Genomic DNA, 14,208 nt, shown 5'->3' on the forward strand with positions numbered 1-14,208 from the left:
GTGATCCCACTGAGAGTTACCAAAAGAAACTACAGCATTTGCTCAAGAAACTCCCTGAAAAAGCACAAGAACAAATCTGCACAGACACACCCCTGGAGCCCCGACGTGGGGTATTCTATCTGCTACCCAAGATCCATAAACCTGGAAATCCTGGACGCCCCATCATCTCAGGCATTGGCACCCTGACAGCAGGATTGTCTGGCTATGTAGACTCCCTCCTCAGGCCCTTCGTTACCAGCACTCCCAGCTATCTTTGAGACACCACCGATTTCCTGAGGAAACTACAGTCCATTGGTGATCTTCCTAAAAACACCATCCTAGCCACTATGGATGTAGAAGCCCTCTACACCAACATTCCACACAAAGATGGGCTACAAGCCGTCAGGAACAGTATCCCCGATACTGTCACGGCTAACCTGGTGGCCGAACTTTGTGACTTTGTCCTGACCCACAACTATTTCACATTTGGTGACAATGTATACCTTCAAATCAGCGGCACTGCGATGGGTACTCGCATGGCCCCACAGTATGCCACCATTTTTATGGATGACTTAGAACAACGCTTCCTCAGCTCTCGTCCCCTAATGCCCCTACTCTACTTGCGCTACATTGATGACATCTTCATCATCTGGACCCATGGAAAAGAAGCTCTTGAGGAATTCCACCAGGATTTCAACAATTTCCATCCCACCATCAACCTCAGCCTGGACCAGTCCACACAAGAGATCCACTTCCTGGACACTACGGTGCTAATAAGCGATGGTCACATAAACACCACCCTATATCGGAAACCTACTGACCGCTATTCCTACCTACATGCCTCTAGCTTTCATCCAGATCATACCACTCGATCCATTGTCTACAGCCAAGCGCTACGATATAACCGCATTTGCTCCAACCCCTCAGACAGAGACAAACACCTACAAGATCTCTATCATGCATTCCTACAACTACAATACCCACCTGCTGAAGTGAAGAAACAGATTGACAGAGCCAGAAGAGTACCCAGAAGTCACCTACTACAGGACAGGCCCAACAAAGAAAACAACAGAACGCCACTAGCCATCACCTTCAGCCCCCAACTAAAACCTCTCCAACGCATCATCAAGGATCTACAACCTATCCTGAAGGACGAGCCTTCACTCTCACAGATCTTGGGAGACAGACTAGTCCTTGCTTACAGACAGCCCCCCAATCTGAAGCAAATACTCACCAGCAACCACACACCACACAACAGAACCACTAACCCAGAAACCTATCCTTGCAACAAAGCCCGTTGCCAACTCTGTCCACATATCTATTCAGGGGATACCATCATAGGGCCTAATCACATCAGCCACACTATCAGAGGCTCGTTCACCTGCGCATCTACCAATGTGATATATGCCATCATGTGCCAGCAATGCCCCTCTGCCATGTACATTGGCCAAACTGGACAGTCTCTACGTAAAAGAATGAATGGACACAAATCAGACGTCAAGAATTATAACATTCAAAAACCAGTTGGAGAACACTTCAATCTCTCTGGTCACTCGATCACAGACCTAAGAGTGGCTATACTTCAACAAAAAAAGCTTCAAAAACAGACTCCGACGAGAGACTGCTGAATTGGAATTAATTTGCAAACTGGATACAATTAACTTAGGCTGGAATAGAGACTGGGAATGGATGAGTCGTTACACAAAGTAAAACTATTTCCCCATGGTATTTCTCCCTCCCACCCCACCCCCCACTGTTCCTCTGATATTCTTGTTAACTGCTGGAATTAGCCTACCTTGCTTGTCACCATGAAAGGTTTTCCTCCTCCCCCCCCCCCCCCCCCCCCCCCCCCGGCTGCTGGTGATGGCTTATCTTAAGTGATCACTCTCCTTACAGTTTTCAGAGTAGCAGCCGTGTTAGTCTGTATTCGCAAAAAGAAAAGGAGTACTTGTGGCACCTTAGAGACTAACAAATTTATTAGAGCATAAGCTTTCGTGAGCTACAGCTCACTTCATCGCCTCCGATGAAGTGAGCTGTAGCTCACGAAAGCTTATGCTCTAATAAATTTGTTAGTCTCTAAGGTGCCACAAGTACTCCTTTTCTTTTTGCGAATACAGACTAACACGGCTGCTACTCTGAAACCTAGAACCTTTATGAATTGCTGCCATGTTTTTACAACTCTGTGAGCAGTTGAACTTGATGATTTTACAGACAGGCTTGAGTGTTGATGCATTTTACTTTATATGCCCCTTTCTAAACAAAAATTAAAAGGTTCACGTTCATTTTGCTATCTCTGGTTATTAATTTCTTGGAACCAAATCTTTTATATCCAATCTTAATATGCTGTCGTCTTCCCCCACTCCTCCATCCTCTTGCTTCCCCACCACCACATTCATATTCTCTCTCTCTCTCTCTCTCAATAGATATTAGGCCATGTGACAATTAAATGTCTGATGGTCAGTAGATCTGTAACTTTTAAATGTGCCTTAAGATATGATAGCAGGAAGAGGATCAAAGAGAAACATTTAATTCAACCTAAGGCATGCAGCTTGCTAAGTCTTGCAAATGAAAGTCATAAGATCCTGTAAATATAAAGTACAATGTTTTTTCAGTTTCTTTGTGTGTACGTAGTCTGTCTGTCTTAGTGTGGTTGTAGTCTGAAAGTGACTGTAAAAATGGCACTGAGGGGTTCTGTATTTTTCTCAGTGACCTCCAGATCACATCTTCTTAATTTACAAGTAAAGACTTGTTTTCTTACTACTCTGTCTTCTGCAGCACCCATAATAAAGATTTTGCAATTGGAACTTGGTTAGCAAGTGTGTTGCAGCATGTGCCAGACCGGAATCCAGCTTTTTCTTACCAGTATTGATTCAGCCATGTTTATCTGGAATAAAAAGTAGTAAAAACTTATTTAGTCAAAGTCCGTGGATATAACAGAAAACACACAGGGTGCAGGTAAATTTAAAGAAGACGGTGTTTTTTTTTCATCGGGACATTTCAGAGCAGAACATGCCTTTTAAGGAGTGGAATTGCTCCAGTTTAAGCACTGATATTTTTCCATAATGCTAAAATGTGACTCATTCACGATAAGAGCAGATTTGTTGAACAAGAGAATATCACTTTAATAAAGTCATGTTTCTTGCATAATTTCTCTTGAAGTATTAGTGTTTAAATCTGTATTTTGATTGGTGATCTTATGGATGTGTGAGCAAGGTTTAATAGCTTCAGTAATATTGCTTATGGACTAAATAATCTTTGCTTTCCCCAAAGGTATAACATTCTGCAGGAAAGCCTCATCAAACTTGTGGAAGCTTGCAATGATCAATCGCACAACATGGACCGCTGGCTTAGTAAGCTGGAAGCCTCCAACTGGCTGACTCACGTTAAAGAGATACTAACTGCGGCTTGTCTGGCTGCTCAGTGCATTGACAGGTAAATCCTATCTGTGGTGCTGCTTGTTAAATATTCCTTTCGGAGGCAGCTACAGTATTTTACTACTTTATACTTTCTTGCTTATTTCCGTGCAAGACACCATTTCATCACCACCATTAAGGAGCAGCTCTCTAATAGGCCAGGCCTAGGTTTTATTAGTACAAGCATGAATGAGGAATCATAACAATTAGGGATGGACAATCGGTCATGTAGTCAAGATTGCTTTCTGTGTCATCTAATGTTTTGCCCAGTCTAACCTATATCGCCAATAAAACAAGTTAAACTAGAGTTTACACACTAGAACTACTGTTGTGACAACATATTACAGGACAGTTAAACTTGATCCTGTTTCGATCATGAATGTACATATTCTTTACTCTATGAACATCCTTTCCATTGAGCTAGTCTCGTACTCAGTCTAATTTCAAATGACTAAAGCGATGGGGCTTCCATCATTTCCTTTGGAGTCTTTCTCACAGTTTAATATATCTCCACTTTTTTTTTGATAGTCAAGCCAAATTTACTTTCTATCAATCTAAGCATTTTTTTCCCTTCTTTTAAAGTATCATAGCAACTTTAATGTCACTTAACCAAGCGCGAGCGCGCTCTCTCTCTCTCTCTCTCTCTCTCTCTCTCTCTCTCTCTCTCTCTATATATATATATCTATATATATATATATATATATATATATATATATATATATATATATATAAATAATTTTGTTGAGTTGTTCCTCATAAAAAATTTTCACTCCCTTAATCAAGTTTTTTCCTTTTATCAAAATTTCCTCTGGTGTATTTGTTATCTAGGTGAGCAGAAATAAATGTAGCAGTGGCCTGTTCACAGCTGTTTGGGAAGGGGCCTATTTCCTCCCATCTCGGAGGATCTGCGTCTCCTCTTTGCAAACAGGAAAAACATGCTCTTTGCAAATCTGTGGTCTGAAATATAATTGTTTGGTTAAGAAAATGGCAGCCAACCACTGAGATGTGGCATTGAGACATGATGCTGCTAGGTTTATTAAATGTACCAGCAAGGAATTCAAACTGGAACAGGTGCAGAGAAGGGCTATTGGAATGATCAGAGTAATGGAGAGCCTGCCTTACAAGAGGAGACTTAAGGAGCTTGGCTTGTTTAGCCTATCAAAACAAAGACTGAGGGGAGACATGATTGCCCTCTATAAATATATCAGAGGGATAAACACCAGGGAGGGGGAGGAGTTTTTAAATTACGGGCCAATGTTTGTACAAGAACAAATGGATATAAACTGGCCATCAACAAGTTTAGGCTTTAAATTAGATGAAGACTTCTAATAATCAGAGGAGTGAAGCTCTGGAACAGCCTTCCCAGGGGATTAGTGGGGGGGCAAAAAAGCTAAGTTGTTTCAAGACTGAGCTGGTTGCCTACAATGGCATATTGCCCATTCACGATTGCTATTAGCAAATATCTCCAGTGGTCAGAGAAGGGGCACTAGATGGGGAGGGCTCTGAATTACTACAGAGAATTCTTTCCCAGGTGTCAGGCTGTTGCATCTTGCCCACATGGTCTAACTGATTGCCATATTTGGGGTTGGGAAGGAATTTTTCCCCACGTCAGACTGGCAGAGACCCTTGTGGGTTTTCATCACTTTCTGCAGCATGGGTCACAGGTCACTTGCTGGTTTGAACTAGAGTAAATAGGGGATTCTTGTAACTTGAAGTCTTTAAATCAAGATCTGAGAACTTCAGTAACTCCGCCAGAGGTTAGGGGTTTTCTTACAGGAGTGGGTGGGTGAGGTTCTGTGGCCTGTGATATGCAGGAGGTCTGACTAGATGATCATGATGGTCTCTTCTAGCCTTAAAGTCTGAGTCTATGAGCTTTGGGCAATGAGATAAAAGGACTGCACTAAAAACCTCAAACCATGGCAATTACTTGCTTCTGACTTTATTATGGGGAAGGCCAATAACTCTCATTGAGTGCAATGGAGCATTTATAACTCCTAGCAGTCAAAAGAAGCAGGCTGAGTTTATAGGAATTTGGCATGGGACAACCCAGGATTTCTGTGCTGTCAACCCTATTCAGAAGCTAGTTACTACTTTTGAGCTGCACTGAAATGGTATAATCCCCTTAGAAGGAATGGTGGGAGATAGATCTACATCCTCTTGCATCCTTGTGACAAGAAAGATGCAAGATCAGAACCATATTGTCCTAGTTTGTCCTTCTACAGGAAGCACATGGACATGTTTGTTCGCTTTTGCATTTACTGGGAGAGGGGGGTAGAGAATGGTAGTGAAGTTGTTCTCAGCCTGGAACTACTGTAAAGCAAACTGAAAAAAATATACATAAGGATTAATTTATTCATAGCTGTATTGCCCAAGTTCCTTTTGAATACACTATGCTAATTCTAGATGAAAGCATTACCATGTACATGGGCTACATCTTTATGCCTCTGCTTTCTACTTCAAAACAAGTAGTAATAGCAGCAGAGCAATTAATTGGTGTCAGCACTGGCACTTGCTTGATGGATTGCTGTTATTTACGAACAGTTTATAGCTCAATTTGGGCCTCTGTACATGAACAAATAAACCTACAATTAGCTTTTTTTTAAAAAAGCTAAAAGGGTATTTGCACAAGTGAGCCAATTTTGTCATGTTTCAGGAGTGGGAGATGCAATAAGACAATTGAAAATAACGCCACAGGACATTTGAAGGAGGAGCTTGGTGTGATATTTAGGGGCACTTGGGCGGGTGTGGTATCGGAACATAAATAGAACAAAGTGCAGGGGGATTAGCTGTTCTGCAAAGTCAATGGGAGCTGTGGGGGAAGAGCATATTGAATCTTAGCTGTATGTAAAGCAGTGGTGCCCAAACTTTTCCTGTCCGTCGCCCCTCCATCCCCTTACCAGTAATGGAGTCTGTCCGCGTCCCCTCTCCATTACTGTACGGTTGGCTCAGTAGAAGAGGTTGGGCTGAACTGGGGATGCAGAAGGAGCTGGGGCTAGAGACTGAGCTGGCCAGTGGACAGAGGGAAGAACTGGGCTGGAGGCAGAGCAGGGGGCAGAGTGGAGCTGGGGTTTGAGCCGGAACTGGGTTGGGGCTGGAGCTGGGCTTGGAGGTGAGGTGGAGCCGTGGCTGGGGGCAGTGCGGGGCTGGGTGACACTCCCTCCCGGCCCCCTGTGGGGTCTAGTCTGGGCCCCGCTGTGCGCCCCCACTAGGGGGCCATGCCCCATAGTTTGGGGACCGCTGATGTAAAGTATTACTCCACTTTCACGATAATTTCCTTAGATTTTTCACTTGCTTTATGGTCTTCTGATTCATCTATACAGAGAGGTGTATGATAGTCATTACGTTTGGCTCTGAGGCAGAGCTAAGCAATCGACCAGAATATTTCTTGTGCCTTTGTAGGGCAAGCCCTCTCTTACATATTACCCCTGTCCATTGGTAGTTCTACTTTGTATTGCTGTAGCTTCTAAATATCCTCATAAGGAGCACCAGGAGTGTTAGATGCTCTGCAAACACCCAAGAAGACATAGGCCTCTGTTAAGATTATGAAGAGGTTTCCAAGTAGCCTGTTCTTCCCAGCAGAGTCCTAGAGGCCTAACTGAGCTTCTTAGCCTCCTGATCCCTTTTCTAATGGAGTTGGGATCAGTCTTTGGATACTGTCTATTTAATAGGGTGAATCCTAAGTTGATGGATCCAGGGAGAACTCTTCTGTGTGTGTGACAAATGTTCTGGATTCCCAAAGCACGTAGCCAGAAATGCTACTGAATCCTTAAATGATGTGAAGCATAAATGACACTGTGATCTGGGGCTGGAAAGAGTATCAATATTTTTTATTCCTCCCCCTGATAGGGGTGAGTTTGAATGGGAAAGAAGGAATGGTTGATGGTTGGTAAGCCACCTAATGTTGTCTAAGCCCGTTGCAGTTATGCTTATGTGTACTGATAGCCTAGGTTTACCTGCATCTTGCATATATGTGTTCCTATTCTTGCCCTCTTGAATTTTCTCTCAGGGAAGGAGCATCAGTGTTAGTTCACGGGACTGAAGGAACTGATTCTACGCTCCAGATAACTTCTTTGGCTCAGATCATCTTGGATCCAAAGTGCAGGACCATACATAGCTTTGAAGCTCTTGTTGAGAGAGAGTGGCTGCAGGTGAGAGATACTGTGTAGTTAGTGCTAAGAAAAACGTACGTGTGGATGTCGCTAGATTGAGGCGCTCACAAGTTGTTGTTCAATACGTGTATTGTGATAGACCCTCAGACCTCAAACATGTTGGACCCCATTGTGCTGGACACTGTATCAGAGTGACACTGTTACTGGATGTCTTGATACCTGTCTTCCATTGGCTTTCTGTCAATGGAGTATTATGCACTAGCCATCCTTCCCCATTGGCTCCGAGAGGGATCTCTCAATAATGTGAGGATTTCTGAGCCCCTCTTCCATATCAAGGATACTGCTGCAGTTGTAAATTTAACAAATAATTCTGCTCTTGGTAGTTCATTGCAGCTAGTGTTCTCAGCCAGGCGGTTTTTCTTGCATGATCAGTCATTTCATAATCTGCTAAATTCTATTCAGTACATATTCTTGTAGTCTGACGAAATGTGACATTACTTGCATACCTCTAGTATCACTGAAAAGTGCAGCAGCTTTGGCACTAGCAAGTCACCGTTACGTGATATTAACATGATGCAGTAGGACACAGTATCACAGATAGAAATAGTTTTGCAGACTTTTGTGCTTCTCCACCTATAACATACCCCTCCTATTGCTTTGTATATAACCTGTTGTTCTTTGTTTCTTGCTTATAGGCTGGTCACCCATTTCAGCAGCGCTGTGCTCAGTCTGCCTACTCCAACAGCAGGCAGAAATGGGAGTCCCCCGTGTTTTTCCTTTTCTTGGACTGTGTGTGGCAGATCCTCCGTCAGTTCCCTTGCTCTTTTGAATTCAATGAACACTTCCTCATCATGCTCTTCGAACATGCCTACGCCTCACAGTTTGGCACGTTTCTGGGCAACAACGAAAGTGAAAGGTTGGTGAAGAGAAGCATTCCGTGCTCCTGGAAATCAGGCCATGCCCCATTACAGACATTTCTGTTGGTTTGAAAGAGAGAGTGGCCGATGGCTGTCTCCTAGTTTTGAAAGACCCAGCTGTGTTTTAAAAATATCCAGGATCTTTCAATCATCTTCCCTTAAAATAAATGGAAGTTCTGTCTGTTGTACTTATCTGGTCCCTATTAGTATTGTATGTGAGTACCATGCAGTCTTTAATAGATTTCCTTCACAACACCCAGGGCTGTTATCCCCGTTTCCAGATGGAGAGGCTGAGGCCTGCATGTACAAAAGAAATTGGGCACCTATGTCTGTTTTAGACTCCGCCGCAAAGCACAAAACTCCCCCTGAACTCGTTAGGCCCCTAAACTTACTCAGCACCTAAGATTTTGCGCTAAAAGTTCCCTTTGTATCAGCCTCTGGGCATGTGCACTACTGCCTCGCTCTAGAAGTCCAAATGCCTGTCTCCTGCCTAAGCCCCAGAGCAATTCCCAAACCAGGGGAAGACAAGCATTCAGCCGAAGTCACATGCGGGGCCTCATCCAGTCGATGTGCTCAGAGGGTGCCTACTGGATTGACCCCTCAAGTGTGGGGGTGGAGGGAACAGGACTTCCCTCATAACTTTGAGCCCAGTGGTTTGGGTACTCACCTGAGCAGTGGCAGGAAACACCTGGTTCAAGTCCTCCCTCTCTTTGGTGGGGAGAAGGGATTTGAATAAGGATGTACTACCTCCCAGGTAAGTGCTCTAAGCATTGGGCTATAGGTAATTCCGATGTGCGGCCCACTCAAGTCTCCTTTTGAAGCTGTTGCACTGTGGATAAATAGTCATTAGAGCAGGGGGACTTGATCCTGCATCTCCCACAGGAGTGCTCTAAGCCCCAGGGTGTAGTCATTCTCATGCTTGTGCATGCTGTCTTGCCCCTCCCCTTCTCTCTCCTCCCACTTCCCTCCCTACCCCCCAGGACTCTTTGTGAGAGTAGAACAAGCATGAGAACAACTCTGTAGCCTGGTGGTTTTAAGCACTCATCCAGGAGCCAGTGAAAAATCACCCAGAGTGCTGGCTTTTGTGAATTGCAGTCTAAAGTGCCTGTCTAGCCCCACTCAGTGTGTAGGAGCCGGGCACCTAACTCAGGCTTTGTGAATTGCAGTGATTTTACTGGCACCTGAAAGTTAAGCGCTGTGACACTGAGAATCGCAGCGCCTGACAACTCTTGTGCATCCAGGCCTAAGTGACTTGACAGGCCATCTGTAATAGAGCAGATAGCTGAACCTAGCTCTCCCAAGTCCTGGGCTAGTGCCCGAATCACTAGACCATCTCTTCAGCCTGCGAAGTGGAGGATGTAGTCAGTTGCTTTAATTTATGTAGCCTCTGGCATGCAAACTGTCCCAAGCCCCTTTACTAAACTAAGTCCTGGCAGAGAGGCACATATGACCACCCAGGCTAGGGTCATGCCCTGTGTAGGTTTTTGATTCTCTGTGTAAACTGTGAAAACTTTCACTTGTTGAACGACCTCTGTCAGATAGCGTATGCTTTGGTATGTCCTGCCACAAGAGGGACCCTATACACAGTTCTAGTAGTAACCTCACTTTCCCTTACACTGAGAATTGCACTGTGATGCAGAATCTGCAGACCCACCCACCCTCCACTCCATTTTGGTAGCAAACAGCAAAGAGAGCAAATATGGTTGTCAAACTATTTCATGGAATCGGGTTATTCATAAGTGAAGATGGCTGATTTCTACCCCCACTCATAAATGAGCTCTTCTCTCCCCTCTTGTTTTGAATTACATGAAATCGTCCCTCCAGAATGAAATAACTTGGCGTACAAATATGACTCTTCAGTATCATTTCACTGTCTTGGATCTCTCCTCATTAACAATCTGAGTTATCACAGTCCCTCAGCACTCACAGCATGTGGAAGACTTGCAGATATATTAGTTCCCAGGGATCTACCTGATTAACGCAAATGAGAATGCGCAGTTTTGAAGACAAAAGACAATTCAGTAATAATATTGGTCTGTCCCAGGTGTAAACTGAAGCTGCCACAGAAGACTATGTCCTTGTGGTCTTGGGTGAATCGGCCTCAAGAACTGAGCAAATTCAAGAATCCTCTGTTTGAGGCCAACAGTCTCGTCATCTGGCCTTCTGTCGCACCACAGAGCCTGCAGCTTTGGGAAGGTAAATCAAGCTTCTTTTGTATTGTGTATTTTTGTGCTAACAGACATTCTCCTAATTATCCACTCATCCTACAACTTGACATCTAAGGGCATGATCCAACTCCCATTGAAATCAATTATTACGAATGACTTGTAATACCCAGCGCCCCAGGAGACATGATGCCACCTCCTACCACTTCTTAGGCACTTCAGGTGCTCTGAAAGTTCTTACCCAAGGGCATCAGACTGAGCCTTTTTGGACAGTTAGTGCAACCTAAGTTGTTCCTTACTTACATATTTCTAAGGTGAATGCTCCTTCTCCTTTTCTCTTATCATTCCCACCCACCCAAGGCTACAGAGTCATGATTCAGTCCTCTAGCCATATAAACTCCTGAATGTGAATCTCTGATTCCAGCCAAGATTTACGTTAGCACTAAACTGAAGTGAGAGAGGTGGAATCAGTCCAAGGTGGAGACTGAATATTGACCTGTCAGACTAGGCTACGTGGAAAGCCAAAGTCTAGATCTTTCTAACTACTCTTTTTTTAAAAAAAGAAAAATAGTGAACCCGTTGTGGTTATTGTCTATATTTCAAAGCACTGTTTAGGTAAGTCCTTAAGAATTCTGATGTCGGTCCATAGCACTCTGCATTTGTAAAGCACTGTATGAATCTTCACTAACTAGCAGTTTCCTCCTGGTGATGCTAGTCCATTCTGACTTTCCCCCTCTCTTTGGGGCTTTAGGTGTCTTTCTCCGTTGGAATAGGTCCTCCAAGTTTCTGGACGAAGCCTATGAAGAAATGAATAACATCATAGAGTACAACAAGGAACTTCAGGCAAAAGTCAATGCACTGAGGAGGCAGTTAGCAGAACTGGAAACGGATGACGGGATGCAGGAAAGCTCCTGAGATCTTACAAGGCTTTGGCACCAGGTCTTTCCTTTCAACTCACCTTTACACTAAAGACTAAACAGAGAATGTGCATGTGTTGCAGGACCCTCTGGTGCAATTGCTTGTCAACCCTTCACTGCTGAAACCCTCACTTTACACTATCTACATCTCTTCCGTTTGGGATGGGTCTCTTGTGTTTTTTGTTTACAGGGGAAGTGCACTATTCAGCATAGTGTTCTCTCTTGACCGTTGCTGTCTTTAATAAATTGTGTACAGTTTCAGCATAAGCTTTGTCTCTTACCTCTGTCAAAGTTTGTACAGACCAGGATAGGTCAGGAGATGGATGCGTTATGTTTAAGTTGGGGACCTTTTTTTGACCTCTAAACACTTATAAATAAGAGTATTAAATATTTTTCCAAGTGGTCAGTGAAGGCATTTTTGTCTAAGGTGCCTTTTTTGAGATTAGTTAAGGCAGTGTTGTGTTCAGTGATGCTCATTTTTGGTTCTGATGTTCTATGTTCCTTTTATCCAGAAAGGCAGGGTGAGGATTCAGAAGGGGTATAAACTGCTTCCAGTTTCTGGCAATTACATGAAACCTCCTGTAGACTTGACAAATGAGCATATGGCATTTGAATTAAGGAACCGGAATTGGCTTGCTTGGGACTACTTGAAACAGGAAACAGGGTGAGAATTTTGTATGCAGTATAGAACTCATAAGGATTGTTCTGCCAGGCTCTCTGCCTTGGCTTTCAGTTGCATTGTCTGTGTGTGTCATGGGCAAGTATTTCCGAAGGGATAAAAACTATTTATATCGCACCTGGAAAACAAACAGGGCAAATAGCTAGCAGAGGCATTCCTTTGTTAGTGATTTAAACTAGTAACTATAGCCCACTGCCCTCTTTGGAAGTTCTGATTGCACTGGCCTTTTTTAAAGGTTTGAACTGATTCATTGTGATGCTAAGATACAAAAATCCCCATGCGTCCTTTTAAAAACACCCACTTTGCTCCAGTTGTATTTTTGTCTTGCATACTTTTGCTAGGCCTTTTATCTGCTTTGGTAAAAATTGGAGTTGAATGTGGTCCAGCAACATCTTAGAAATGTGTTATCGATTACAATTTATAGCTGCTAAAAAAACTGCTTGCAGTGTCTGATTCTCCATGTTAAAAATGTTTGATTTCTATGGCTACTTTCTGCATTTCTGTGGTTAGTCTGTGCTTTCATCAACGTTTTTTCATTTTTTCCACCTTTTAAAAGGGACAGTCAAGGCTAGGCCTTGAGTATTATTTAACTTACCTAGACAGTTCCACTTGATTCCACATAGCTTGGTGTTTGTCTGTAGAACAATTATTTTCCCCTAAAGGAAGTGGAGGGCAGTCTCTTCAACCCACAAGGATCCTTTCCTCCTCCTCTCCCTGGCTAAGCACCTCCTAGAAGAGAGTGATAAGTCAGGGAGGAGCCTAGTAACCTGCTATGTGGACCCGGCTGACTGAAAACATTGTTGTTGGGATGTAGGAGACCAGCTGAGGATGCTCCTAGAATTCCCTCAAGTTATTCCCAAGAGGCATTGTCGTATATGGCGATCAGATGGGATGGATCTCGGGTCCAGCCCCTAGCAAAGGAGCAGCTGCAGGCTGCTTTATGCGCCATGTCGTAGCCTTTACTACAGGAAGTAATATGTATTGCTCGCTGCAGAGCCCAGGACCATCTGAGCATCAGCCGCAAGGAAGGCTATTATCTGTCCGATTGGTCCATGGGGACGGCAGTGGCATGCGTTCGCCAGTTTGCTTATAGCACAGCTTGACAGAAATCTGGCTTTAAGGTGGCTTCCTTAACTGAGAGCTGTAGCAAAAATAGTTTAATTATTCTCTGCTTTTTTGCTGCATTCATCCCCAAAACTCCCTGCCTGGACTGTCAAATGGGGCAACTAGACAAGTCCCTTAACAATGAAGGTTTAAGAACGTTTTGAGTGGACAGCGACCAGTCACGTTAGTCTTAGCTGGAAAACAAGCCCTGAACGTAAACGTATAACTTCCGATTTTGTTTGGTTTTGTGACTTTAAGCCACAATTACCCCATCACTACTGTTGAGATGTACAGATGGAAAAATGTTCCCAGTAAGGTATGTGTTCCCTTTGGAGCTGGTACTGGAGGCTGTTTGGAATGGAGGCTTAAAATGATTGTTTTTTGTTGTTGTTGGTTTTGGGGTTTTTTGTTTTTTAAAAAAAAACCTTATAAACTTCAAAACCGCCAAGTCCATAACTGGTCATTACAAGAAATAAACCAAACACAACTACTGGCCAAGGCAAAAGAGTAGGAGATTTGAAGTTAATCGGCCAATGAGGCTGGATGTTAGTTTATTTTTTAAAGTGTTCCACATTGGCCTAATTTTGTTCCCAGTGAAGACAACAGGCATAGAATTAGACCAATGTGGCACATTCTAGGGTGCACACTGTGTGTTTAACTCAATATTTTACAGTATTTTTATTCTTAAAGTGAATTGACTGGTGTGTTTGTGTTTTTTTTTAAATCACTTGCATAATAGACATATTTGAATGGTGAAGGCTAAACTACTTTAAGAATGTAATCTGCAGAAAATCCTAGTTTCTAAATATGTTCTTCATCAAGGATTTAAAATATTTTCTATATTACTTGACAGTGAGTTCCTTTTTAAATATCACTGTCCTGCCTTTTTATTATAAAAATCCTTTCTAAAACATTCTGCTGTGGG

The 14,208-nt window shown here is 43.3% G+C and overlaps 1 protein-coding gene across 1 annotated transcript in view; it reads left to right on the forward strand.

The window, feature by feature from the left end:
- MTMR9 (myotubularin related protein 9) overlaps positions 1-13,992 on the forward strand; it is a 32,317-nt gene extending 18,325 nt beyond the window's left edge. Inside the window, exons 6-10 of the mRNA XM_038396839.2 lie at positions 3,250-3,411; positions 7,399-7,540; positions 8,197-8,417; positions 10,463-10,614; positions 11,335-13,992. Coding sequence (XP_038252767.1) covers positions 3,250-3,411; positions 7,399-7,540; positions 8,197-8,417; positions 10,463-10,614; positions 11,335-11,498 — 841 coding nt within the window. The 3' untranslated portion in view covers positions 11,499-13,992. The remainder of the gene's footprint in view (positions 1-3,249; positions 3,412-7,398; positions 7,541-8,196; positions 8,418-10,462; positions 10,615-11,334) is intronic.
- The last annotated feature ends 216 nt before the right edge of the window (positions 13,993-14,208 follow it).

This window comes from Dermochelys coriacea, chromosome 3 (genome assembly GCF_009764565.3).
Source record: "Dermochelys coriacea isolate rDerCor1 chromosome 3, rDerCor1.pri.v4, whole genome shotgun sequence".
Taxonomy (NCBI): domain Eukaryota; kingdom Metazoa; phylum Chordata; order Testudines; family Dermochelyidae; genus Dermochelys; species Dermochelys coriacea.